This window comes from Acinonyx jubatus, chromosome A2 (genome assembly GCF_027475565.1).
Source record: "Acinonyx jubatus isolate Ajub_Pintada_27869175 chromosome A2, VMU_Ajub_asm_v1.0, whole genome shotgun sequence".
Classification (NCBI taxonomy): domain Eukaryota; kingdom Metazoa; phylum Chordata; class Mammalia; order Carnivora; family Felidae; genus Acinonyx; species Acinonyx jubatus.
The window spans coordinates 146,535,537-146,561,181 of NC_069383.1; the positions used below are offsets into that span (position 1 = coordinate 146,535,537).

The 25,645-nt window shown below is 55.2% G+C and overlaps 2 protein-coding genes across 15 annotated transcripts; one reads left to right on the forward strand and one right to left on the reverse strand.

Annotated features, from left to right (window-relative positions):
- Nucleotides 1-528: 528 nt before the first annotated feature.
- HEMK1 (HemK methyltransferase family member 1) lies at nucleotides 529-15,105 on the reverse strand. 12 transcript variants are annotated; one of them, XM_015077108.3, is made up of 11 exons: nucleotides 15,035-15,105; nucleotides 13,624-14,003; nucleotides 13,235-13,326; nucleotides 12,829-12,922; nucleotides 8,672-8,806; nucleotides 8,279-8,343; nucleotides 7,950-7,999; nucleotides 6,917-7,025; nucleotides 5,982-6,077; nucleotides 5,717-5,830; nucleotides 2,493-5,553 (listed from the first exon to the last, which is right to left on the reverse strand). In XM_015077108.3, exons 2-11 carry the CDS (start codon nucleotides 13,831-13,833, stop codon nucleotides 5,517-5,519), a joined length of 1,002 nt encoding a protein of 333 aa, XP_014932594.3. In that variant the 5' UTR covers nucleotides 13,834-14,003; nucleotides 15,035-15,105; the 3' UTR covers nucleotides 2,493-5,516. The 12 variants fall into 12 exon arrangements, 9 of the variants coding, with proteins under 9 accessions (XP_014932597.3, XP_053075294.1, XP_053075293.1 ...); XR_008297139.1 differs by lacking the exon at nucleotides 2,493-5,553 and adding an exon at nucleotides 6,489-6,582 and having other exon boundaries at nucleotides 6,910-7,025; XM_015077111.3 differs by adding an exon at nucleotides 6,489-6,582 and having other exon boundaries at nucleotides 529-6,077.
- Nucleotides 15,106-15,243: 138 nt separating this feature from the next.
- CA2H3orf18 (chromosome A2 C3orf18 homolog) lies at nucleotides 15,244-25,003 on the forward strand. Of its 3 annotated transcripts, none has more exons than XR_008297140.1 (6): nucleotides 15,244-18,023; nucleotides 18,377-18,765; nucleotides 21,426-21,451; nucleotides 21,981-22,128; nucleotides 23,385-24,374; nucleotides 24,599-25,003. XR_008297140.1 is itself a non-coding variant. In XM_027038816.2 (6 exons), exons 3-6 carry the CDS (start codon nucleotides 18,532-18,534, stop codon nucleotides 23,463-23,465), a joined length of 489 nt encoding a protein of 162 aa, XP_026894617.1. In that variant the 5' UTR covers nucleotides 15,244-16,922; nucleotides 17,906-18,023; nucleotides 18,377-18,531; the 3' UTR covers nucleotides 23,466-25,003. The 3 variants fall into 3 exon arrangements, 2 of the variants coding, with proteins under 2 accessions (XP_026894617.1, XP_026894616.1); XM_027038816.2 differs by having other exon boundaries at nucleotides 15,244-16,922; nucleotides 17,906-18,023; nucleotides 23,385-25,003; XM_027038815.2 differs by having other exon boundaries at nucleotides 15,244-16,816; nucleotides 17,906-18,023; nucleotides 23,385-25,003.
- The last annotated feature ends 642 nt before the right edge of the window (nucleotides 25,004-25,645 follow it).

Sequence of the window (25,645 nt, forward strand, 5' to 3'; positions counted from 1 at the left end):
CTTGAAGTCAGGCACTCTTGTGCCCATTTCACAGATGTGGTACTGGCAACCCAGAGTGCAGGGCCCCTGCTCATCTTCATATACTCAAGAGGTGCTGGATCCAGTCCCTGACATCCTCTCTGAAGGCCTGGGTGGCCCCCATGCCACAGAGATGGGCCATGGAAGCCAGCCTTGCCTCCTTTCCCCTGATCGCAGTCCTATTCCATAGCTGCCCCTGGTGCCAGGCCAGCCTCTCCAGGGCCCACCCCGAGCAGTCTTCCAGTCTTCTCTACCACGTTAGACCTGTGGATAGGGAGCCTGGGCAGCTCAGGTCTCCAGATGGAGGGGTGTTCCCCATCCCCACCTCAGCCACCCCCCTTCTCAGAGCAGAGGTATTCAAGGCAATCTATCATGCACCTCAAATTTCCTCCAGCTCCTGCCCATTTCCAAAGCCACTTCCATTTTTAGGTATTTGTGACAGCAACACTTCAAGTAGCAAAATCTGTACTAGTTTCCTACTGCTGCTGTAACAGTGGCTTAAAACCACACAAATTTATCATTTTATAGCTCCAGAGGTCAGAAGTCCAAAATTAGTTTCACCAGGCGAAAATCAAGGCGCTGGCAGGATTCTATTCTTTCTTGAGGCTCTAGGGGAGAATCTATTTCCTCGCCCTTGCCAGTGTCTAGAGGCTGTCTGCATTCCTTGGCTCATGGCCCTTTTCTCCAGCACACTGCCTCCCTGTGACCTCTGCTTCCCTCGAATCTCCTTCCCCACCCCCATCTTATAAGGACCCTTGTTGATTACACTGAACTCATCTGAATAATCCAGGATAATCCTTCCATTTCAAGATCCTTAACTTAATCACACCTGCAGTTCCTTTTGCCATGTGAGGTAACACATTCACAGGTTTGGGGGATTAGGACACAGACATCTTAGGGGCCATTTTTCTGTCTGCCACAGGAGGGGTAGGGTTGCTTTGCCAATCCCAAGCCCCATCCAGAAGCCTCGTCCAGGACTGAGGAGTCCTGACAGGGGATCAGGCCGCTGTTCTGGCCATGACTCTGGGTGGGGGCTGGCCAGGGCCCAGAGCTCCAGGAAAGCTGGCACCTGCCCCCGTTGCCGCCAAGAACAGCCTGTACTCCTGGCGCAGCCGCTGTGCACAGATCAGGTGCACTTGAGCCCGTTAGTAGCCATGGCTTAACTCGGACAGCTGCCTAGTTTGGGTGGGAGGCTGGGCCCTCATAGCTTCTTCTCTCCCTATTGACCAGAATATGCAAAAGCTGCTGTCAGATCAGACAAGAGCCACACAGGAAGTTCCAGCTCCATTCTAGAAAATACACACATTATTGGTTTATGAGTGGACATTACTGACCCTAGGGTATGCCAGACCCACATGGGGCCCTAGAGAGATGAGGGAGACAGGAAGGTTTCCAAATGCATGGGGCAGAATGTCATCAGTGCTGGCAGAAGTTTGGGCTAGGAGCATGGTATGTAGGAGGGAGGGAGGACAGAGGGATCAGGGCGGGTGTTCTGGAGGAGGCAGCATCTATGTTGGAGCTTGAAGGGAGGGGAGGGACCATTTGGGTGGCAGTGGTGGGCAAGGCATTCCTGATGGGAGACACTGCCTGGGCAAAGGGAAGGAGGTATGTTTAGGGAATAGAGAGTCCTGCGAGGAAGCTGCAGTCCAGGGCGATGGACAAAAGAATCCGAAGGTGGACAGGGAAGGACATGCTGGCCTGAAAAGGTTAAAGCAGCTCTCAAAGCCTGTCAGCAGTGGAACACTTTGTTCTGATGGAAGCTTACTCAGAGCACTGATGGGGCTTTGAAAGGGGTCCACACAGGGCCTTTCCCACAGCCATCACCACCCCCCTCCCACCTCTTCAGACCTGGACTCTGCAGGACACAGTGACCATACTTAAGTCATGAGGAGACAGCCAAGGGTTTAGGGCAGGGATTGGCAGCAGTCAATGGCCCAGGGTCCAGGTACAGGGTGGTGGCAGAAAAGGGTTTAGGGGCGAGGTACCTGGGTGTCTCAGTCAGTTAAGTGTCTGACTTCGACTCAGGTCATGATCTCACAGTCTGTGAGTTCAAGCCCCGTGTTGGGCTCTGTGCTGACAGCTCAGATCCTGGAGCCTGCTTCAGATTCTGTCTCCCTCTCTCTCTGCCCCTCCCCCACTTGTGCTTGCGTGCTCTCTCTCTCTCTCTCTCTCTCTCAAAAATAAATAAACATTGGGACACCTGGGTGGTTCAGTCAGTTAAGCATCCAACTTTGGCTCAGGTCATGATCTCACAGTTCATGGGTTTGAGCCCCATGTCAGGGGGCTGTCATGTCAGCTGTACTGACAGCTCAGAGCCTGAAGCCTGCTTCAGATTCTGTGTCTCCCTCTCCCTCTGCCCCTCCCTGATCATTCTGTCTCTCTCTGTCTCTCAAAAATAAATAAACATTAAGAAAAAAATTTTTAAATAAACATTAAAAAAACTTTAAAAATTAAAAAGAAAAGGCTTTATGAGTTTAGGGGTACATTTCAATAGGGCAGCTAGATGGGCCCCCATGGAGAAACCTAAGGGCAGTTAGGACAAGCACCCAACTGTGAGACAAAGCTTGTTTCCTCAACTGTCAGCAAACAGGATGGAATTGCTTTCCGAGTACATCAGTCAAGGACTCCTACACCCCCTGCCCATGCTTAGGGTTGGCTGAAGGAGGTTGGAAGGGCAGTAGGCACATTGCTCAAGATCTCAGGGGTCTGAAGAGCCTGGACTCTACCATCAGCTCCATAACACATGCTGGGGCGGGGGTGGGGGGTACTCATCTCCTGCTTTGGCCCCAGGAAGGAGGGAGGAGATAGGGCAGGTGAGCCTGGCTTTCCTGGGCAGAGCCACTGATTGTTGTGGCCTGGACCTCAGGGCATTCAAGTCCTAGTGCAGAGAGGAGGTGCTGAGGGAAATCTAGGCGGCCAGACTACCAGCCTCTTGGGGGCTCCATCTCCAGAGAGCAGGTAGACGTCAAGAGCCCAAGAGTGAAATCCCTGCCTTCCCTCCTTTCCAAACTGCCATTTCTCTGCCTGCTTTGTTTTGGTGTCAAGCACCAGACAGACGCATAAGGGTACAGGCCCTCCTTGTGTCTCCCCACATGTCTGCTCTCTGGAGCAAGCGGTGAAAACACAATGCCCCGTCAAATGTGCATCCCGCGGACTCCTCAGAACCATCCTATGAGATAAATCACAGGGTCCCATTTATCAGGTATGAAAGCCAAGGCTGAGGGAGGTGAAGTCATCTGGCCAAGGTCACATCCTGGTGAGGGGCAGATGCCAAGATCTGAACTCAGGGTGGTGTGGCTTCAACATCAGAGCTCAATGTCCAAGGCCCAATCAAGCCAGTGCTGTACGTGGTCCCCACAGGGGCCTCTGGCCACCCCTCTAGCTGCAGGCTTGAGGCCCGGCCCGCCAGTCCACTTGGCCTGCATCTCTTTATCAGAGGAGTCAAGCCTCATGGTTTTCTAGGAAGGTTGTCTCCAAAGGTTGCTCCTGCTTCTGTGACCCCAGCTGCCCCGACATTGTAATTCCCATCATTATGGTCTCTTGGGGTGACATATCCACATGCTTGCCAAGACCTTTCCTTGGTGATAGGTCCAAGGCCAGGAGAGTGAAACCATCAGGGAAGCCAGTACTGGCTGAGGTGTGGCCCAGGCTGTGGAACAATGGGGCAGGTTGCCTTGAGATGCTGCTGAAGACAGCAGGAGCTGAAGGGCACAGGCAGAAGAGATGGGCGATACTGGTAAGGACCTATGTGGGCAGAGGTTGGAGAGCACAAGGGGGCTCAGAAAGCCAGGAACCTCTCTCTGGCTGTGCCCTACAGCACCCTCCCAGGTTCCTTCTAGGCAGCCATGATGGGGAGTCCCTGATCCTCCTCAAACGAAGTCAGGAGGAGCTTGGAGTCCATGTGGCTGGCACTGGGCAAGGAGCAGGACACAGGAGCCTTAGGAGCGGCAGTGTGGCCCCTGCTAAGGCAGATGTGACCCTCAGCACAGTAGGGGAAGGAGTGGGTCACTCAAGCCAGGTATGAGCCCAGCAATACAGACTCCCCAAAGGCAGGGACCTAACTTCCCATCTCCACTTGGCTACTTCCCACCATGGGATGTCAGGCAGGCCACATCTTCTCTTGGGGAGTCCCTGCTGGAGGAGTGAGGATTCAGATGCCAGCTCACACCCCACCTGGCTGACTAAGGCTAAAATGAGGCTGCCACCTTACACTGGCCTTGGAGCCAGAAGAGCCAGCTTCTTGCAGGGAAAGGAGCTGCCCGAGGTCCCAGTGCAAGACACAGCCCTGGAGCCCAGCATCCTAGCTTTAGCAGAGGATACTGACCACCAGACCATACTGCCTCTGGCCACCGTACCACCAGGTCAGGCCCTTGAAAGTGCCAGTGGGATGAGCCAGTCTGGTCTGGCATGTTCCTCAGGACCCACTCTGATGCAGATTCACACCAGCACCTGCCAACTGGGAGGTTTCCTGTCGCTGTGGACAGAAGGGCTGGGCTTTCGGGCCTCCTGGTGGCCACAAGTCTGCACAGACCAGAGCTTGGGTGGAGGTCACAACCAGCTACCTGCGCTGTCTGGGTTTCTCACTCTCCCCAGCTCCAACCAGGGACAGATGGGTTACCTGAAACTGCAAGGTCAACTTGGAAGGAATGTTTTAGCCAAAAGCTATGAGAATAGAAAGTAAACGTAAACGCTGCTTACTCCTTACTGGCTCAAGCCTTCAGTGAAATAAATGAGGATAGGTGACCCCAGAACTGTGCACCAAAGACCCTCAGCCCAATCCCCTCCAGAAAGCAGGCAGTCAGCTCTGAGCTAAAATTCAGATGACACTCCTGTGCTCAGAGCCTAGACCCAGTCAGGGTGTGTGGGAGTGTACCTAGGGCAGCTGAGGGCTAGGTCGAACCCTAGGAGTGAGTTGATCAGTCCCAAGGCCCTGGCATCCAAGGCCAAAAGGAGCACCCATGTGCCTTTCTCCACACTGCACTCTCACACTCCCACCAGATGGGAGACTGATGGCTAGTCCTGCTGGAGCAGGAGGAAGCTCTTACTCCCAGCACTGCCTGGGGACAAGGGGGCAGGGGACCCACAAATCACAGTAACAAAACATTAGACGACTATTTGTTGGTCTCTCGACACTTTATTGGCCATATCTCCCAACATCCCCAAGGCAATTCCACTCACAGAGACACTGAGCAACCTACCCTTGGCCACACTGATGTGATGGGAAGCCAGAATGGGAACCTAGGTCTGCTCAGCTCTGAGCCAAACTATGGATATCCTTGTTCTTTCCCACCCCAAGAAGGACATCCCCACCCCTGCTTCTATCCCCAAGTCTCCCAGAAATGTGGAGCTTGGGGAATCACAGAGCCATGGGAAATGTCATAACCATCTGGGTTCTAGAAAGTGCCATCATCTCCCTCCAAGTAGCATTCCAGGAAGAAGGATCAGCCAGGCACTCTGGTAGGCTGGGGCCCTGGTCAGGCTTCCATAAGGCAGCCACACTATGGCCCAGACCTCCGGATATGCAGGAACCTGGGCCTAAGGAGACAGGGACAAGAGGCCAATCATTGCCTGAATCCCAGGAGATGAGCAGAGTGTGGGAACAGCACATTCTCCCCACAGCCAGAGCTGTGGATGGCCTGAGTGGAAGAACCAGTGTGGCTATGACTATGGAGGTAGGGGTGGGGTAGGTAGAGCTCACCTCCCACAGAAATCCTTGCGCACAGCCACGAGATCAAGGGACAGGTCAGGCCGGCTCTGAAGCCAGCTGCCAACAAGCTCTGGATGTCTTGGGTCCACTTCTAAGAAGATGCTCCTACATGGAGGAGAAATGGGTCAGCTCAACCAGGCAGGACTAGGACCTGCACTTCTGGGTTACCTGGACTGGGAGGCATGGGGGCAGAATGACTGTCAGGGCAGGCCTAGTACACACTGGGACAGATCCAGGAGACCTGCCCTATCCATACCCAGAGTCCTTCAGAAGCCAAGGTGCCAGGGCCAAGATGTGGGTAATGATGTCCATGCCCTCCTCCCCACCATCCAGGGCTACTGGGTCTTCATAGCTGAAGGGAAAACAGTGGAAGGTGAGAGTCTGGGACAGGGGGTATCTTAAACTGAGCAGGGCCCTCCACAAAGGGGCCCCATGGAACTTACACTCTGGGCTGAGAGGAAAATCTGAGGACACAGAGGAAGGAGACCCAAACAGCAGCTCTGATGCCCCTACCTCCTATAGGCAGCAGCCCACCAGGCAGTGCTGGGAGTGCTTAGCGAATCCCACTGACTGATAGCAAGGCAAGGCTGTTCCTATGCTTAGTCTGGAGTGGGGGGGGGGGGGGGGCTTGGAACTGGCTAGACCATTCCTGAGAGCCTGGAAAGGGGGAGCCAGCACCTTGACCCACATTACTGCTGCTTTGTCCAAGGGATCCTGGACTACCCCTAGTTCTCAGCCCTTGTTTGAGAACAGGATGACTCACAGCAAAGCCTGGAGTAGGGTCTTAGTCCCAGCCTTCTTGCTAAGCCCCTACATGACCTTGGACCAGGCATCTTCCCTCTCCGGGCCTCATTCTTCTGTAAAATGATGTACCCATTTGAGCACCTTCTATGTATTCTATACCATGTCTAATGTTATTCATTGCTAAGTCCTCCTCATGGCCCTGCAAAGGTCTATCACTCCCCTTTCAAAGGCAGGAAATGAGGCTCAGAGAAGTTCAGTGGTCTTAAGTGGGAAGGCAGAAGCTGAACCGAGTAGGTCTGTGGGCTCCTAAGTGAACCTCTCTTTCAACATCACTGTCCCTTTCAGTCCCCTCTCCCTCCCTGGCCCTCCCAATAGTGTAGTTCCCCCAGGGCAGACACATCCCCCAAGGCCTTCTCAGGCCTGGCTCCCTCCTATCATACCCTGTACCTGCGGATCTCAGGGGCCAGCTGCTCCATGTCTTGGTGGAAGATGTAGGGAGGGTTGCTGACGACCAGGTCCATGGGGCCCCAGGGCAGGAGGTGTGACCAGCTCCCCTCTATGGTCAAAGGGAACACACAGCAGAGACTAGGTGGCAGCTCTACCTGCCACCATGTCCCTTGGGTAGTCTCCCTCCCCAAGCCACACCATGGGCCTATCTCTGGATCTGATAACCCAGACCTGCAAATTAGTGCCCAGGGTCCCCGGCCAGCAGCCTGGCCAGGAGCATGTATACTCTGAGATGGCAACTTTTCACATGGAATATCCTTGCCCTCTCTCCCTCCTCTCAAATCTCAGCTCAAGTGCCACCTTTAGGAAGACCTCTCTGACTGCTTGGTCAATGCAAGAGCCTCTGTTCTCTGTAACCCTACTGGCCCTGCCATATGCTGTCCCATAGCCAACATGGACTCGGTGTGTGGAGGGCATGCCTGGCTTTAGTCAGTCAATTCCTGGCAACTCTGCTTGTCCATTCCATCCAGGTGCCAGGTGCCACACCAGGTGTATCACACTCTATGGAGGGTGCATATGAGGCTCAAAGATCTTGTGGATATGTAATGAAGCCAGAACTGCAGCCAGAACCCAAGAACACTCTGCAAAGGTGTGGCTGAGCTGTGCTGTGCCTGGGCCAGGCAGGAGCAGCATGGGTAGGCACTAAAGTATTAAAGTATTCTGGTCCTAAAGCTTTTCTCCTGAGCTTCTGCTCATCTCTTGACAACAAGCAAGCAAGCCCTAGTTAATCTCACTAGTTACAGGGGTTCAGAAAATAACAAAGACCCTGTGGCTGGTCCCTGCATGGGTCAAATCAGCCCAGGAGGCAGCAGGGACTTGCAGGATTGGTCTAAGATAGTGTGTGTGTGTGTGTGTGTGTGTGTGTGTGTGTGTGTGTGTGTGTGTGTGTTGGGGAAGCCCTCCATCCATCTCTCCACCAGTCAGCACCTGTGCTGAGGATCCCCACCCCAAGGAAGATGGGTAGGGAAGATACCTAAAGTCACATCCAGGGGAACGATCTGAATTCTGTCCAGCAACCGAAGCCTGAAGAGATGGGAAGTGAGGGTGAGCACAGGGGAGGCTCCTGCTTGTGGCTACCAGGACTATGAGAATAAACTCTTCTTGGACTGGCAGTTATCTGGTGCCCACTGTCCTTCATAACCCTGTGGGACCCATGCCAGGCAACCCACCCCACCCCCGACCTCCCCTTTCTTAGGAGTAGAAAACAGACATCAGTGAGTTTAATACCTGAATAGGGATTGAGACCAGGTCCCAAAGTCAGACTTCCCCAACCCTGACCTTCTGTCTCCCCAGCCCGCCTACCTCTGAGCATTCTCCTGGGTCAGGCAGATGGCAGCTTCTCCTTTATCCACAGCAATGACTCGACTCTGCCCCAAGAATAAATGATGGGTATGTAGGGGGCAGGGTGCCTGGAGAGGCCAGGGCTGGGGACCAGAGCTCTCCTCCAACCCCTACCAGAGAGGAGGGAAATACCCTACAGCCATTCCCCTCTCTGTAGCCAGGGTCTGGCCAGAGAAAAGGGGAAAGAGTTAGAGGATATGACCATGATAGGCTGAGGGCAGCCCTGTCTTCCCATATCTGGCCACGTCCTCTCAAGTGCTTCTAGCAGAAACGGGTGGGGAAAGGATCTGTAGGACAGTGAGTGGTAATCCCAGTCTACTCAGGGTGGGGCACAGGGACGCAGAGGGGGCTCACCTGGGGAAGCTGACTCAGCAGGCTGAGGGAGATGGCTCCTGATCCGCAGCCCACTTCCAAGATGAGGGGGCCACCTTGGGCTCCCATTGGACAGGAACTCTGGGTCACTTCTTTCAGCACCCATTCAACCAGCTCCTGTGAGGCAAAGGGGTCTGGATCAGGGTTAGTGACAACCCAGCCCTCCAGGGGGTACTGGCACAGAGGCCCAAGCATGGTTAGAGGGGTCAATGTAGGGGGGTGTCTAAAGCTAGACTGAACTTTATGTCAGGCCATGGGCAGGTCACTCTGCCTCTCTAGGCCTCAGATTCCCCACCTGTGAAACTGAGTGGATGATAACCCACCTCATCAGGATGCTGGGGACATTAAACAGAAACACATTCGTGAGACATGGGTCCCATTCCTGGTACATGGTAAGTGTTCAATAAACCTCAGCTAGGCCTTTTATAGACAGCCTCTGTTTTGTGCACATGGCAATGCTAGAACCATGCCTGATGTTCCTCGACCACTTTCTATTTGACTGGCCCTGATTCCAGAACTTTCCCTCCATTAATCTGTTGGATCCTCACAAATGGTCCATGAGGAAGCTAAGGCCCAGGGGCCAAGGCCCCTCCTGGAGCCTGGTTCACAGCTCATGATGGCCAATTATCAGGGGCCAGAGTGGCCCCAGCTTCTTTATAGAGCTGAACTTAGAAGGCCCCCAGGGAGGGACAGGGAATTGCCTCCATGGAGGTGGGGCATAGTAGGGAGAGCACAGTCCCACCTAAGCCCCATATCCGAAGAGGGCTGTGGCATGCATACACAAGGCATGGGAATAAGTGGGCATAGTGTGGTGGGAGGTGCCTGATTGCACCTGCCTTGGGGGCCTGGGGACACTTACAGACACTGTCACTTTGGAAACAACAGGCTTTCAAGTCTTGTCCACCCATCTGCTACCTGCAGGGACTGTGCAGGAAACAAATACAGGGTGGAGGTGAGAGTGGAGGGCTGCTGCTGCCCAGTAGCCAACTGTTTCTAATGAGCAGTGGAGTGAGGGCCCAAGCAGCCAGGCATGGAACTGGGAAAGGGCAGTGTGCTTCCTTCTCAAAGACAACCCTTAGGAGAATTTCCCTACTTGGGACTCCTGGAATCCTAGGCAGGGCTGGCTCAGGAATGGGCAAAGGGGTCTGCAAGTGGGTGCTCCCTTCATCTATAAACAGGTCCACCTCTCCAAAAAGGCTTCCCCACCCCCACCGCCCCACCAGGCTCCCTCTACCATGGCTCCTCACCATGAGTCTAAAGTCCAGGATGCAGTTTGCCTTTCCCACCAGACTGAAGGCTCCATGATGGGAAGACCAGGAATCTAACCCATCACAGTGTGTCCCACAGGCAAAGCCTGACCCTCAGAGGGGCCTCCTGGCCACTTTCCAAGTGCTGGGCAAGCTCTCAGTGGTCGTGGGAAGCTACCCTCTAAGTCTCAGACTCCCCTAGGTCCTCCCAAACTCCCAATATCAACAGTCAAGCTCAACAGCTCCAGATCACTCAAACCAATTTGCCATATAAGCTCCTCAGTCCTGAATCCCAAAAGGCATTTTATCCTTCCAGGCCCCCCAATCCCAGGAGCAAAGCTCACCTGTGCCCAGGGTAGCAAGTTCAAGGCAGGTAGGACTTGGCCTATGGGTTCAACCCCTCCTGTTTCCCTCACTTGCTCCCACTAGTCCTGTACCAGGCACTACTGGAGATTGCAGGGGTGCTTGCAGCAACCTGGGCCCATAGCACTGGGACTACCATAGCGCGAGAACTCTAGAGCTGTGGTGGGAGATTGCGGGCTCAGCACTGAGGCCACATACTGAGCATCTGGTAGGACAGCTGAGGCTTGTCAGGGGTGTGAACTTCTCTTGGTTTCCTGGCCACAGACAGACCTACTCTGGTTGGAGAATGACCTCTTGGACAGCCACACTGGCCAGCCACCTCACAGAGACACCCCTGACCTCAGAGAGACATACAACATATATGAACGGCCATCCCAGGGAGCGCATGAAGCTGAGTGTCCCCTGGACCCTCTATTACACTCCAGACCACTTGAGGATCAACTTGGCTATGGGACAATTATAGGGGTAGAGACCACCTGCAAGAAGTCCACAAACTTTCCTCCTCACCAAGTGAAGAGCCTCCAGCCTCCATCAGCCTGAAATTGGTGGCTCTTTAGAGGAGGCTGAAAGCTGAGCTGGCCTCAGACTCAGGGCACCTCTTCTAGGTGAGTAAGGGAAGAATCCAAAACCACGATGGGGTGGGGATAGAAGGGAATGTGGGGAACAGACAGCTTCCGTCAAGAAGTCAGCCCAAGGCCTCAGCAGGACCTGACTGCTGTGAGTACCCTCCATTCGGATACTCTGAGACAGCAGCCCCATGAAGGTGGCACTGCCTCTTTCAAGCTAATCACAGATAAGGCACTGAGCCTCCCCTACCCCGCAGAGTCTCATCTTGCCCAATTGGATATGAATGGCTCACACTCTCAGCCTTGGGTTTCCCACTGTACACACCGCCAGCCTGGGGACTGAGCCACCTTCCCACCCACAGGGAAAGCCCAACTCATCGAGCCACATGCCACCTACAGCTTCACATTTCTGACTTCTGCCCCCATCATCAGAAACTGTCCTCCAGTGGATAGAAAGATCACAGGCACCATGAACTGTTCCCTGCACCCATTCTCCCTACTCCCTGCCACAGGCCACGTCCTCTCAAGTTCTTGGTAAAGCACCCCCAATGTGGCTTCACATTGGGGCAAACCTGGCAAGTTCTCAGAAATGTCTGCACAGTGAGGTGAGGACCTGACCTCCCAACCACAGCCTCCCCCTCCGTTCTCCCCTCCCCCTGCTCCTTGCAACAGAGCTGCTCTCTGCCCCAGACCCACACAGGAATGGGGGGCCCCCATGTGAGCCAGAAGTCCACATTCCACATTCAGAACCCTGGAGCACATGGCTGGTGTCAGATCAGCTCTGAGGGGACTAAAAGGTCATCATGGTAGCTTCCCTCCCATGTCCTGACCCTTGGCAGCCTCAGGAGACAGTAAGTGAGCTCCCAGCCAGAGGTCACATGCTTGGGAAAGACACAGGGTAGCCTCCCAAGAACCTACAGGTGGCAGACCACCACTTCCTGCTCTGGATCTCCGCATTCCATCCCAGCTCATCCAATCCCAGATGGGACAGCCCTATGGGAGATGTGGGGCCCTGACCCAGAGTCAGAAAGTCCGAGTGCTGCCCCCACGCTCCTTCCACTGGCAGCCCTGTGACTTTAGGTAGTTCTCAGATTCCCTACTGTCCCTCCCAGTACTGGGCTGTAAAGTGAGGACCTGGCCTCTGAACCACATGATGTGGAAGTGAATGGGGTCAGAAGGTTTCTTGGCCAGGGGAGAGAGTCTAGGAAAATGAGGTGGGACTCTGGGTACCTGTCTGGGCAGGTGAATGAGGTATGATGTTTCCTAGGAATGTTTGTATGCCTGGGTACCTTTTGAGAAACACTCCTTCTCAGAGCCTGGTGCCCTCTAGCTTGCCCATCAGCCCCCACACAGCCCCATCCACCTGCTCTGTTCTCTCTGGCTCCCTATAAGGTCAAGGGGAAGCCCAAGAAGGGCTACAGAAAACATCTCTCCCACAATAAGGGTGCCTTACCAACAGACAGTATCTAGAGCCACCCAATCCCTAGTCCTAGTAATTTGAGGGACACGGGTAATTACCTGACCAGACAGTGGATCTAAGGGAACCACCAAGTCACAGATTCCCTGGCCCAACCCTTTTATCACGTGGGCCCAGAGGGGTCAATGACTTTCCTGAGGTCACATAGCTGTACCAGGCCTCCAGGTGTCCAGCTGGAGCCCTGTCCACTCCACCCACACCTCCTGAGATAGGAGGAAGGCACTTCCCCCCATGGATTGGATAGGCCATGTCTGGGAGCTAGGACATTGGTCTGGGATGTGAGGACACTCAAGGAGGCCAGAAGGAGACCTCTACACTCTTGGCCCCACCTACCAAGCCTTCCAGGAGACACCAGTATGGAAAAGCAAGGCCTCTGAGGACAATAATCACAGGGTCCCAGCGCCCCCTGGAGGAAATCTGGAGCAAGACAGGTACCCTAAACCCCACCCTCATCCCCATCCTGCCCTGTCCTGGTGCCACACCTACCTCAGTTTCCGGGCGAGGGATGAACACTGGGGGGGCCATCTTCAGACTGAGCCCTTGAAAGTCCCACTCCCCAAGGATGTACTGCACAGGCATCCTACAGAGGAGGCAGCTGGGTGACATCAGTGCTAGAGCCTGGACCAATAGGACCATGACTGATTTGAGAGAACTTGTGGGATACCAAAAGCGTCAGGGTCGTCCTCCTTGCCCCAGGACTCTGAGCCAAGGCCTTCCCTCCCTCCCTTCTCCCTTTCTACTTGCCTGATTCCCCTCTCATCAACCCCTCAGACCAACACCTTCCTAGTCCTTGGATACTTTCCTCCTCCCTGACCACGAACTAGTTGGGCTGGAGGAAATCAGACATCTGTTCCCCACACAGAGCCCTCAGGTCTGGCCCATGGATGCTCACCTTTGCAATCGGCAGCTACTCAGCTTCTGCACATGCTGTAGCTGCCAAGGACTCAGGGGCTGGGTCCGAAGTACTGGTCTCAGGCTCTGAAACTGCCCCACAGAGAATGTGAGTGGCTGCCTCCCCTGATCCAAGGGCCTGACCCAGGTTTAGGTGGACAATGCTTGTGGGCCCAACACTGACCACCTTGGTCATCCCTGGATCCCTACTGCCTGGCACACACTGTAAACGTTAGCTGGGTGAATGAAAAAGTATCCATCTAAGACATGACTTCAGAAAAACCCCATCACTCTTAGCTTAGCATTCTCAGTGGGGCAGAAAAGCCTGGATGTTCTTCCCTAAGGTTCTCCCTCCCCATATTCTGCCCTCTTAACAACACTGCACTTAACTGTTTTGGCTCCAAGGACATGAGCCACGATGTACTCACTGGATGCCTGGGCCTCAGGGATGCCCCTCTTCTCAAAGACTGCAGTCCAGTGGCTGACCACCTCTGTGGCACTCAACAACCCAGCCAGGGGCAGATAGGGTTGCCATGAGCTGAAGGCCCAGCCCCTGGTGCCTCCCTTCCTTCCCAGGCCAGACAGGAGGGCCTGGAGCATTTGGTCCCCAAGCTCCACGTCTCAGGGAAAGGCTCTCCTGAGTGCTCCCAGGTCCCTAAGTCTTCCAAGTGATGTCAGCTGCTGAAGATGGGTCACTGGCTCCAACCAGGTAGAGACGGTCACAGGCTCTGGCTCCTCAAGGTGGCTCTGATCCAAATGTGACTGCCAACCTGGAAGAGAGAAGAACCAGGAGAGCAGCTTGTGTGAGAGAGCCTTGTGTGACCCACTCTTCCCTGACCTGCTGCCTGAGAGAGGGCATGCTCTTGCTCTACTACCTCCTTAACTCCATTTTAGACCCTCACCCACTTATTTGATTCTTCTTGTCTTGGCCAATCATGTTTTCATCATGTTTTTAGCTGAAGTGGGCTGAACCCAGAGCTCAGTCCCTGGTGATGGGTCGGGGCTCAGGCTTGAGGGCTGAACAGATCTGTATCATCTAGTGTGTGCGACTTGGGAAAGTCATTATTTCTGAGTTCCAGTGTCCTCCATAAAATGGGGAGAATAGCATCAACTCCACGTGAGCAGTGCAGCAGACAATGAATGTCAAGGGCCTGAGAGTCAGCTCAACACACGGGAGGGACTCAATGTTACATGCTCTTAACTAATATTGCAAGAAGAGAGGAGACTGCCTTTGCTTGGGAGCTTTGCTTTGCTTTTGACATTTTGCACGGACTGATTTGTATGCTAAAATTCTCCCCCTGCCCCGTTTAACCCATAATCCTAAACATCAGCATAAATCCCCAGCCAAAAAGAAATTGACGATTATTTGTTAACTTTATACTTAAGTTATCACAAACAAGATTTAACAGAAGATTTAAAATTAGTGCTCCCCCTTCCCGTCGCACGGACTAAGGTCCAAACTAGCATACTGAGCACCTGCTAAGTGTCACACCTTCAGAGACCAGCTGGGAGGGAAAGCGACTTGCCTAAAATCACCTCGCTAGCACTGTCCCAGGCAGGACACAAACCCACGTCCTCCGGTCTCCAGAGCAGCTCTGTCCACCTGAGCGTTGCCCCAGGAGGAGCCAAGGCCTGAAGTCCGGGACGCAGCTTCCCTCTCAGCTCTGCAAAGCATCGTTAAAGACCCAGGCAAGGTCGCCTCTCCCCAAGCCTGTTTCCTCATCTATATAACGCGGAGTGGGGGTCTCGAGAGTGCTGCAGTCCAGGGGCACCCGTCCCGGTTCCCATTTCTAGCACATACCGGCCTGAAGAATTACCGCGCCCGCCCGCCCGGATGCAGAAACTGCCGGGGCATGGCCCCCGGATATGCAAGACCCGACGTGAGCACCCTCGGACGCCCTGCTTCCGGTGTCGGTGCTTCTGAGAAAGGACTCGGGCGGACCCAGTTGCCCAGCTCCAGAGTTCCTAGTGCTACTGGGTTCCACCCAGGAAGCCGCTGCGGGCTGTTGAGGAGGCTGTGAAAGCCATGCGGGGTGCGTCGGTAGTCCACCCGCGCCAGGGTGCGTGGATGCGTGGGAGGTTGCGCCCTAGGAGCCAGGTCTCCCCATTCTTCCTGAAGCTCACGGAGGGGACATGGCCCCAGCCCGCGGGGACTACTACGAGCTGGCGTTTGGGTACCCAGCCGCGGTGGTGCGTGGTCAGCCCCAACGGGGCTGTCAGCAGCCAGCCCAGGGTTTGAGAATTGGAGTGCGATGTCCAGGGGCATGGTCTAGCGTAGCCTCTGCACAGGCCTAGCAGCACTTGGATGGATTCCAGTGGTGGGGACGGTAGCAATCTGAGGGCGGGACCCAGTGTTCAAGACCTGGCCGAGAGTGGTCCGAGCCGCGCTGGGGGCCAGGGGTCACTAGACCCCAGGGCTGCTTTTGACCCTCTTGCTCCCAGGTTTTAGGGTTTGGATGCTGGAGACCTGGGTTCGAACTCTGGCTGTTGCCAGCTCACTCTGGGCCTCAGTTGCTCCTTCTATAAAACTCACGGCAGTGTCCCACAAAAGTGTGACCTGTCCCACACAAGTGTGATCTGCTGACACCCTCCTACCACCAGGATCTATTGTTAACTAGATCACTGTTAACTACTATTAAACATGCAGTTTCCTGGGCTCGATCCCAGACCCTTAATCCTCGTAAACTCCCTTGAAAATCCGAAGATCAGAAGGTATCCAAGGGTCCCTCCCCTGAGATGATCGCGCTGTGGATGGAGGCTATTGTGAGGAATATATGTAGGATTGTGTCAGGCTGCCCAATAATAATACCAATCCAATAATAATAATACGATCCTGCTCCCAACTTCTCTGAACTAAGCTACCCCATTTCTAGCCTGGGGTGGGCGTTTACCCAAGAGGCCAGTCAGTAGAGCCCATCTGGGCAGGAAGCGAGCCCCAGGGAGGGGAAGCATCTTGCTCTAGGTCACAAAGCCATAGAGGGGCGAGCCAGAGTTCAATGGAGGTCCAAGGACTCCCAGTCCAGTGCTCTCCCCGAGCCTTCAGCGTCCGCCTGCGTTTCGGGCGCACGCGTCTATCTCGGCGGAGGTAGAGCTCCGCCCGAGTTCTAGTGCAAGAAGGGCTTAGCCACCCAAGGTCCTCGACCCTACTTCAGCAAAGGCCACGGGGAGCGAGGGGTGATCTGCAAGAACCGACACCCAGTGTCCGGCTCCTGCTGGGGGCGGAGCCAGATCAGAGCGACAGGCAATCGGGCCAGTGCCGGGCAGGCTCTGGGCCTGACAGCCAATCGGGAGCCAAGAGCGCGGAGCGGGCAGAGAGGCGAGGCACTGGAGCATGGGGGACCCTTGGGGCTACTCGCCTCGGCCCCACCCCCGCGGTGGGTCCAGGCCCCGCTGGTCCCGGCCCAAGCCGACTGAGCCGGCACTCACGGCTGCCGGCGGTGCGCTGTAGCTGGCCCCGCCCCGGCTCGGAGTGCACTGGGAGGGCGAACCTGGGGTCGGACCCGCAGTCCCCGGCCCTGGCCTCCTGCCGATCGCTATCACCCCTAGCCTCTCCGGCTGAGCTCGGCGTCCCAGAGAGGATTAAGTAAGTGCTGAGGTCGCAGCTTCTGTGCAAGAATGGAGGAATCACAGAGTCGCAGAGCGGGGATGGGGATTGGAGCAGGGAGGACTGAAGAACCTGGTAGAGAACGGTATGCGGGTTCTCGGAGGTCGCGGTGCCAACCCATTTCACCCGTTTCATTCTCTTGCCCTTTGGACCCTCAGGCAGTCCCAGACAGTGATGGGCAGGGCCTTTTCTCTGCTTTGGATCGAGGAATCAAGAGAGCCCAGAGCAAGAGTTAAGGGTCTGGCCCAAGGTCATGTCTGGGGTCAGAGGCAGAGCCAAGGAAGAACCTGGGGCTGCTGATGCGTTCAGCCTAGCTGGAGGGAGAGGGCAGAGAGGGATGAGCCCCCATATCCCTCTGCCAACCTTACCCCTTCCTAAGGAGCCATCATTAGTGTGTACACTCCTCACACACACACCCATGCACCTGCACAGGGAGGCACCCTGCATACACCCATGAGCTAGGACAGGGAGGTATGTGTGCAGCCATGAGCTGTGTATCTCCCCCTTCTCCCTAGACCTGCCCTTAGGCAGCTTGAATGGGCCCCCTTCCCACCTTGCCTTACCCTGCGCCCTCTGGCCTGGGAACACCTAAGCCACACCCTCTTGCCTCATCTCCCACCCTCTCCTCCCAAGGGAGGAGGGAGGGGAGAAGAATCATCTCAGAGTGGGTGCTCCATCCCTGCATATGAAGACACACTCCCTGCTCACCTGGTTTTTCCTTGTCTCCGGCAGCCCCTAGCTCCCCAATGGAGGTCCTGTGACCCTAAGAGCCTGCAGAGAAGTCGTGCCAGAGGACCTGACCTTAGCCTCTCTCCCCTTCCTGCCTTCTGGGCTCTCCACACCTGCCCTGCCCCACTGCAAACACAGCCTGGATCACAAAATTGGCTGGGTCCAGGGGCTTCTTTCCCAAGTGGGCTGCCCAGTGGGGAAGGTCTATACATTGGGTGCTTACTGTGGGCAAGGGTTGCGCTGAACTGTCTTTTCAAGGGACCAGTTCATTCTGCCATTTTAACGAACCTGTGAGGGAGGTGGGGTTTTGTTTTTGTTTTTGTTTTTGTTTTATCTCAGACTCAGGAGAACTGAGACACAGAAGTGGAGTGACATGCCTAAGGTCATCTGACTCTTGGGCAAGTGTTTCCCTCCAGGAAAGGAAAAAGCTGCAGTATTTTTTTTCTCCAAGCAGGAGGTGAGGGATATGGGGGGCAGGGAGTGAGGAGATGGGAAATGCAGGGAGCAGGGGTGGGAAGGTGGCTATTACACAGGGGAGAGACTTTTCCTTTCAAACCTCCCCGCCACCTTTCACATCTTCCAATCGATCACTATGGTTATCATACCCTCAGAGAAGGGGAAGGGCTTCATTTTCACCTTCCTAAATCCACATGGGAACTGTACATAAGTAAAGCACATGTCCTGATGTCCCTTGAACTTGCCTTTGCCCTCAAACTTTTATTTCCCCAGTGCCTTCAGAACTTAGGGGTACTTGATGTTACCACTGAGTCCTGTTCTAAGCCTCATGGTTTTTTATTCTTTCTTTTCCAGCACCCAAGGAGCCAAGGAGCTCCCTTTATCCAAGGAGGTGGCAACCTGCAAGTATAGTGGGGGGCCACAGTCTGGAACACTACTGATGTCAGAATCAAGTTGGCAGGTTGGCTGACCACAGGCAGTCTCTCAGCCAGGGCCCTCTCAGCATCAGCATGAACTCCAGGATCCCATCTGCCAGGGGCTGGTTCAGCAGCCGCCCACCCACCTCTGAGCTTGACCTGGAGCCTGCCACAGATGGGCCAGCTTCCGAGACCACTACCCTCAGCACAGAAGCTACCAGCTTTAATGACACCAGAATCCCTGATGTGGCTGGTGGCACAGCTGGTGTGGGCACAATGCTTCTGTCCTTTGGGATCATCACAGTGATTGGCCTGGCTGTGGCCATGGTAAGAGCTGGCAGGCTGGGGCTGACCCAGATGGCCGTCAGTTGGAGGAGGGTGGTCAGTGTTTAGATTTTAGAGACTCTTAATCAGAAGATAATTGTCTGTTAATGATAGCACGATCTTCCCCTTCTCCAGGTATTTTTCCACTAGGGACCCAGAGACCAGAGAGGCTGCCTCCAACTGGAAGAACCAGAGAAGGTTCTCAGGATACATGGTGTCTTGAGCTGGGCCATGGGGGCCATGTAGGAGTTGGGGAGGGGGTTGTTCCAGGTGGAGGGTCCTGATGGGCAAAAGTTGGGAAGCAGGCAGGGGTTTCTGTGAGCAGCAAGCAGGACAGTGAGGCAAGTATGGGGAGGGGTGCCATAGGAGTAGAGGCCAGAAGGCGATGGGAATAGAACCTGGGCTGCAGAGTAGGGGTGGGATGCTCTGGGCATGGCAGCCTGCTGGCAATGTTCATTCACTTGGCAGTTATTTACTGGGCATCTGCCCTGGACCAAGCCTTCAGGTCCCCAGGGACTAGGGAGACAAGGTCCTGCCCTGTGTTTCTTTGGGGAAATAGGAGACAGATAAACCAAGGATGCCAAGGGCAGCCTAGAGGGACTGAGTTGGGGTGCACCTGTGGTCCCCTGGGTGGGCTGACAATGGTGGCATCCTGGCCACTGCCCCTTGCAGACTCTGATGGCTAGCCTTAGGCTCAGGACCAGGTTGCTCTGGCAAATAAGGCTGTGGATGGTCCATCCATGACCTGGCTGGAGCTACTGTTAAACCAAGGTTGCCATATGGGCCCTGTAGGCTCCGGATTACTGCCAGGGAACAACTCCTGGCCAGCAAGCAGGGCCAGGATGCAACACACAGAGTGAGTGGGTTCCCTGGGCAGGAGCAAGGCAGAGCGCCAATGTTTCCCCATGGCACCAATGTGGCAGTTAAGTAAACTGAAACAATCTTACCTCAGGGAAAATGTGGGGTCTGGAATCTGCCCTTGTGACTCTAGGCAAAAGATTTTGTCCCAGGAATTTGGGAGCACCCCCTTACGTTTCATTCTGGAGGAACGTTCAGAGGGCCAGGATAGAGGAACTTCTTGCCCAAACCAGAGAGGTAGGAAGATTGTGGGACAAAGGCAATGGAGGGCAGAAAATAGCTCTTGGGCACTAGGGAACAGGTTCAGAGATGCTCCCTGAATGCTGCTTCCTCTCCTCTCATGCCAGCCCCCAGCAGGGCCATGTTGGGTATGAGGAGAGGCAAATCAGTACCAGGTTGTGTGCCTCACACAGATGGAGTGGTATGGGAGGGCTTCCTGGAGAAGGCAGCACTGCAGCTGGATGGTGAGGGGTGGGAAGATTTGGAAGGAAGGTATGTGGGAGGGTGGTGTCAGTAGTTGGTGCAGAGGGAAGAGCAGGACCATGGCATGGAGATTTGTTAAAGGTTTTGGACTCTTGTGAAGACCCATCTGTAGGACAGAACCACAGGGCAGTAAGGAGGGTTTGGAGAAGGGCCAGAGTAGAGGGAGTAGAGGGAGTCCAGGTGCTTGGGCTGAAGCTGCTGGTTCAGGGCAGATAGGGGGCTGGGTCTGAGACCTGGAGCTCCCCCAGCATCCTTTCCACAGGACAGCAAGGGTATCATCCATGTGTGACCCCTGGAGGGGATGGAAAGCAAGGGGCAAGTCAGTTTCTTTTCAGGCCTTTGGGGTTTCCGAGGAAACAAGCAGCAAGAGGAACTCTGGGCCAGGCTGGAAACCAAACCAGATTCAAGCTGTGAATGAGGCACAAAGGATATGAGAGCCACAGAGGACAGACTCTAGGGACATAGCTTTTCCCCAGGTAGAAGTGGTCATTTTCCTGGCAGCCAGAAACCACCAGTTTAGGGAACAGCCAGGTGGTGGCAGAGGTCCCTGGAGTCCCTGCCCTGGTGGCCAGCCCTTCTTCCCTTCTCAGTGCTTTGCATCAGGATGTTCTGCTCCCACCTGGAGCTCTTAGGTCTTGCACGTTTCCTCAAGCTGCCTAGGCCTTTATCTTCCAGTCTGTACCATGGGGATTAGGACCCAAGGCCTTTCTACATTCCTCCAGCATCTGAGCTCCGGTGTTCAGTCTGGGCTGCTATTCAGGAGCTCACGCTCTCCTCCCCAGGCCCCATCCACTGAAGCCCATCAGCCTCCCATGGAAACCTCAGAAGCCCAGCCCAGAGCCTTGCCTAGAGCCACTGCCCTGCAGAGTTTGGCCCCCTGTTCTTTTTGCCCATCCATGGCTCTGGGGAAGCCATGTACTCCCTGGGGAGAGTTGAGAGGAGAGGGTGTGCTGAAATCTTCCCTCCCCCCTCAGCCCTGAGGAGTCTGAGGCAGGTGCTGAGCGGCTGAAACCACAGTCTATATTGGCAGAGATAGGGTCCTCCTGTCTGCAGGCCAGGCCTGACTGCGTGGTCTTCCCAGGCTGGGCTCCTCAAGCACGGGCCTGCTCCCCACCTCCAAGCCCAGGCACTGTCAGCAGCTGATAAATGTCAAAAGGAGGCACAAATGCAGGATGTGTGTGTCCCTGGGAGGGAATCCCCTGAGGACATGGGGACCCACACTTCTCCCCATCGTCAGCCTCAGGATGTCCCCTGTCCCAAGGGACTGCTGACTAGTCAGGGACTTCATTCCCAGCCATTTGACACTGCTCCTTCTCTTGCAGGTTTTATACATCAGGAAGAAGAAGAGGTAACTCCCCAGTTGCCACCCAAAACTCCAGCCTGTTGGCAGTGTTGGGCTGGACTCCAGGAGACATGGGTGGGAAAAGAGAGTCCCTCCAACATTGGGGCCCCTCTCCCTGGTCAGGGAGTCAGGTCCTCTTCTGCCCACTCATGGCTGGGGATGAATACTTTCCCTCCAGGAGTGCTGAGCCACCCTTGCCCCAATACCCTGAGCTCCAGGTCACTGACTCCCCTACCCTGCCTGGCCCGCAGAGGCTGTGGATCACACAAGGCCCTGGCCTACGCAGTCCCCATGGACCCCACAGATGATGCCTCCATGGGCCGTGGCCCCATCTGGTCCCAGGAGTGGGTAACTAACAGAGGGGTGGAGGTGGTACTGCAGGTACAAAAATAGCTTTCATTTAATCCCAGAGGAAACCTCAGACCCCCTAAGCATAGCTGTGTGCTATGGCTCAGCTGGGCATCAGGCAGGGCCCAGAAGGCTGGAGGGAGGGCAAGGACCTGCCATGCCCCCAGCAGCCTCCCCCCACCCCCAGGCTGGAGAAGCTCCGCCACCAGCTCATGCCCATGTACAACTTCGACCCTACGGAGGAACAAGATGAACTGGAGCAGGAGCTGCTGGAGCACGGGCGGGACGCTGCCTCCATGCAGGCTGCTGCCTCTATGCAGGCCATGCAGGGCAAGGTGGGCACTAACCAGGCTCCCCACCCAGGCTGCAGGCTGCTCATGAGTCCTCTGCCCCCACCCCTCCCTCCTTTCTCATGCAGCTTTCCAGCACCTGCCATACGGTCAAGTGGGTATATGGGTTTTGTCAGGTTTGTTTAGAAACAGGTAGAGTTTCCCTGTGGCCACCTATAAACTGACTGCATGAGGCCAGGGCAGCCCTGGAATCCAGCCCAGCTCTACCCCTGCTAACATAGTGATCTTGGCAGCCCCTTGGCCTCTCTGAGCCTCTGCTTTCTTGTCTGCAAATGAAAGTCCTAATTCTTGCCTTCTGTGCCCCCACGCCTTGGCTAGGAAAGCAGGAGAGGACTGATGGGAGAGATTGTTGGAACTGGGAGGCTGGTGCCTCTGCCCCCTGAGGGCCCTGGTCCTGAGCACATCATGATTGGGGTCAGATTCTGGAACAGGGGCACCTCTGACTACACTAGGGGGTTCCTAGCAACTGACAAACGCTGGGTGTGTGGAGACCCCAGCCAAATTCGCCTCCTACATCCAAAGGGTTAGGTACCTGTGTGGTCACCCTGTCAGAGCCACTGGGCTGCATGGCCATTTGCCACCAGTCCCTAAAATTCCCAAGGGCCAAAGCAACATGAGGAGGCCTGGTCTCTCCCTGACCCATGAAACCCCTTTGCATTTCTCCTTGCCTTGACCCCACAGGTTGCTTGGGGGGGAGGCGCTGGCCCTGCCAGGGCAGAATTAGGAGACTGGATTCAGGAAGAGTCCAGACTGGAAGTCCAGAGACCTCCTGATTTTGCCACCAGTTCTGTGGCAACTGATCAGGACACATTCCCCACTTGGGATATTTGGGAAATCAGACTGAGAACCTTGGTCCACCCAGCCCATGGGACTACTGACAATTTGACAGTTGTTTCCTGTGCGCCTCCCTGCCTCCTCTGGTCCAGCCCCTGTGCTAGAGCTAGGGGATACAGAGGTGGGCCCCCTTCTGCTGGGAGAGAGTGGTGCATGCATAATTAATCCAGCCTCTAGGCCCGCAGGGCAAGTGCATGCTAGCAAACTGGTGGTGGCTGGGGGGGGGGGGGGGGGGGGGAGGGGGGGAAGGGTCATCTGAGCCGGTTGGTATATCCAGGCTGAACTTGCAAGGAGAGCATTCCAAATGGAAGGCGTAGCTGGTGCCAAGTGAAAACAGACCAACCCGGAAGCGAGGGTGGAGGTGAATGGCCTTGGTCAAGGTCCCTGATGCCCCTGTCTCTCTGCAGACCACTCTCCCCTCTCAGGGCCCACTGCAGAGGCCCAGCCGGCTGGTGTTCACCGACGTAGCCAATGCCATCCATGCATGAGTGCCCCGGGGACAGGCCTGGACTTCTGATGAAGACACCTGCCACAGTGCCCATTGAGCTGCCCACTCCGTGATTGTTCAGACCTACTCTAAGGACCTGCCCTGCCAAGGCCCAGCTATTCCCAGGACCCACCTGCTGACTCTCCAGGCCCTAAGAGAGGCCCTGGCCAGGCAGGCTGGACATCTGGCTACTGATGTCCCCTGATCTGAGGGCCCTGGCATGGAGGGCATCCCTCATGTCAGGAAGGTTGAGAGCTATGCTAGCTTCCTTGTGTCCTCCCCAGACTCCTTACATCATGGTCTGCTCCTCTAATGTGGAGGAAATGGGGGGGGGGGGGAGACATGGGATGGGAGGGAAAAGGAGAGAGGAGTAGGGAGGGTTTCCCCTTTGTCAGGGAGAGACCTGTCTTCAGAATCTGGAGCCTCCTCTACAGTGCAGAGAGGCAACCAACCGGGTCGCCCCAGGAGAAGCCCAGGGATGAAGCAAGAACTGCCAAGTGGGCAAGGATGCCAGGAAGAGGGCTGCTCCTACCCAAGGCCCATCTGTATTTTGGAGGGTCCATGAGGCCTCCCAGCCACCCTCCCTGGCAGCCAGCTGTTGGCTGGGAAAGAGCAAAGGAAGTAGGGGAATGGGTGTAGAGGAACACAGTGCCTGGACCTGCTGAAAGGCCTCAGACATGTGCGTGAATGTGCCCATGTGCAGGGTAGGATGTGCGTATCCCAGCACAGGGTAGGATGAAGACCTTCTGTATGGGCCCCACCCTCCAAGTCCACCCCACCCCTTGATGTGTGTGGGAGCACCAGGATAGGCCACCTTCTCTGCCTTCAGTGTTCAGGACTGAAGGGAAAGGAAAGCCAAGGTGAAGGTCCTGCTGCCCATCTCATCTCTTCACTGGGCTCTACAAGCCAGGTAACCTGCTTCTGAAAATGGTTCCCTGTCCTGGTGTATATTGGGGATCTAGGGTTGTGGGAGAGGCTACTGGTCTGAGGGCACTGGTCACAGGCTGTGGGCTATCTGGGGACTTCTGACTGCCTGAAACAGGGTGGGGGTAGCCCCATGGGAAACAGACCTATTTGATAGCATTTGATAGCATAGCCCACCCACCCGTTGTCTACCCACCCCACATCCCTCAGGAATTCTACCAGTCTGGGGCATGTGAGCAAGGCATGGGGCTAAGCCAGACCCCAGGAGCTGAGCAATTTTCTACTCTGAGCATGCATGCGCACGTGAGCATGCACAGAAGCATGCCCCCATGCCCAGCCTCACCACCATTGCTGTCCTCCGCTTTCTGGAGGGGATGCGGGGGCAGCAGCACAGACCTTCTGTTGGGCAAATACCATGTGTCAGGATGTGAGGGCCAAGGAGGCCCGTGTAGGGAAGATTTGGGATGTATTCCCTCCTCTAGATGCTATAAATACATTAGCACTTGAACCAACTGGAGGGCTGTGGGTAATTTAGGATGCACAGACGCTGTAATTTAACTCACAGCATCTCCATGTGAGAGCATTAAAGATGTAATTAAGATGTTTACACAAAAAGAGTGTGAGTCTGTGACACTTGGGGTGTGAAACACCAGGAGGGACAGGATGGGTGAAGGGCTGTGTGGGGGCCTGGCATAGTCACTTGGAGCCCAGCTATGAGCTGGCAGCTCCATTGGTTTTCCTTGAACTATCTGATGAAATGCCTCTGGCCCTGAGTTCAGGCTGCTGTGGGGCCTCGTGTCTCAACTGTGGGATGGAGTCACAATGCCTACCATCCCCTTGGGTGGAGAGGCAAAGTGGACAGGACCTTGTGGGACCTGAGGAAGGAGGGGGCTTGAGCCCCAAGGACTAGGGGGAGGTGTGGTGCCTCAGGATCCATAGGAACTGGGTCTGAAACACAAAAGGGAACACAATAATGTGGTCTTTCCCAGATCACAGGGTGCAGGGAGTGGGTAGAGTTGGGAAGCCTTGAGGTCATCTGTGTGGAAACCACCTACAGGGTTCAGAAGGGTTTGGGGAGAATGACACCAGGGTGACCAACTCTCCTGGTTTTCTCAGGACTGCCCAATTTTAGCATTGAAAATCCCACAAACCAGGACTCTAAGTGATATCTAGATCCTCCCCTAAAGACCTGAGCCTTCAGACCAGCATAGGAAACAAGGACAGGGTGAGCAGCAGTTCCATGGCGGAGGGCTAGGC

Coding starts and splice junctions, on each gene's coding strand:
- HEMK1 (XM_015077108.3), bottom strand. CDS start 13,833: ATGCTCCAGGCCCTCCTGTCTGGCCTGGGAAGGAAGGGAGGCACCAGG. Junction 8,807..12,828: donor TCCCTCGCCCGGAAACTGAG/GTAGGTGTGGCA, acceptor TTTGCCTCACAG/GAGCTGGTTGAATGGGTGCT. Junction 5,831..5,981: donor TGGCTTCTGAAGGACTCTGG/GTATGGATAGGG, acceptor TCCTCCATGTAG/GAGCATCTTCTTAGAAGTGG.
- CA2H3orf18 (XM_027038816.2), top strand. CDS start 18,532: ATGAACTCCAGGATCCCATCTGCCAGGGGCTGGTTCAGCAGCCGCCCA. Junction 18,766..21,425: donor TTGGCCTGGCTGTGGCCATG/GTAAGAGCTGGC, acceptor CTTCTCTTGCAG/GTTTTATACATCAGGAAGAA. Junction 22,129..23,384: donor TGCAGGCCATGCAGGGCAAG/GTGGGCACTAAC, acceptor GTCTCTCTGCAG/ACCACTCTCCCCTCTCAGGG.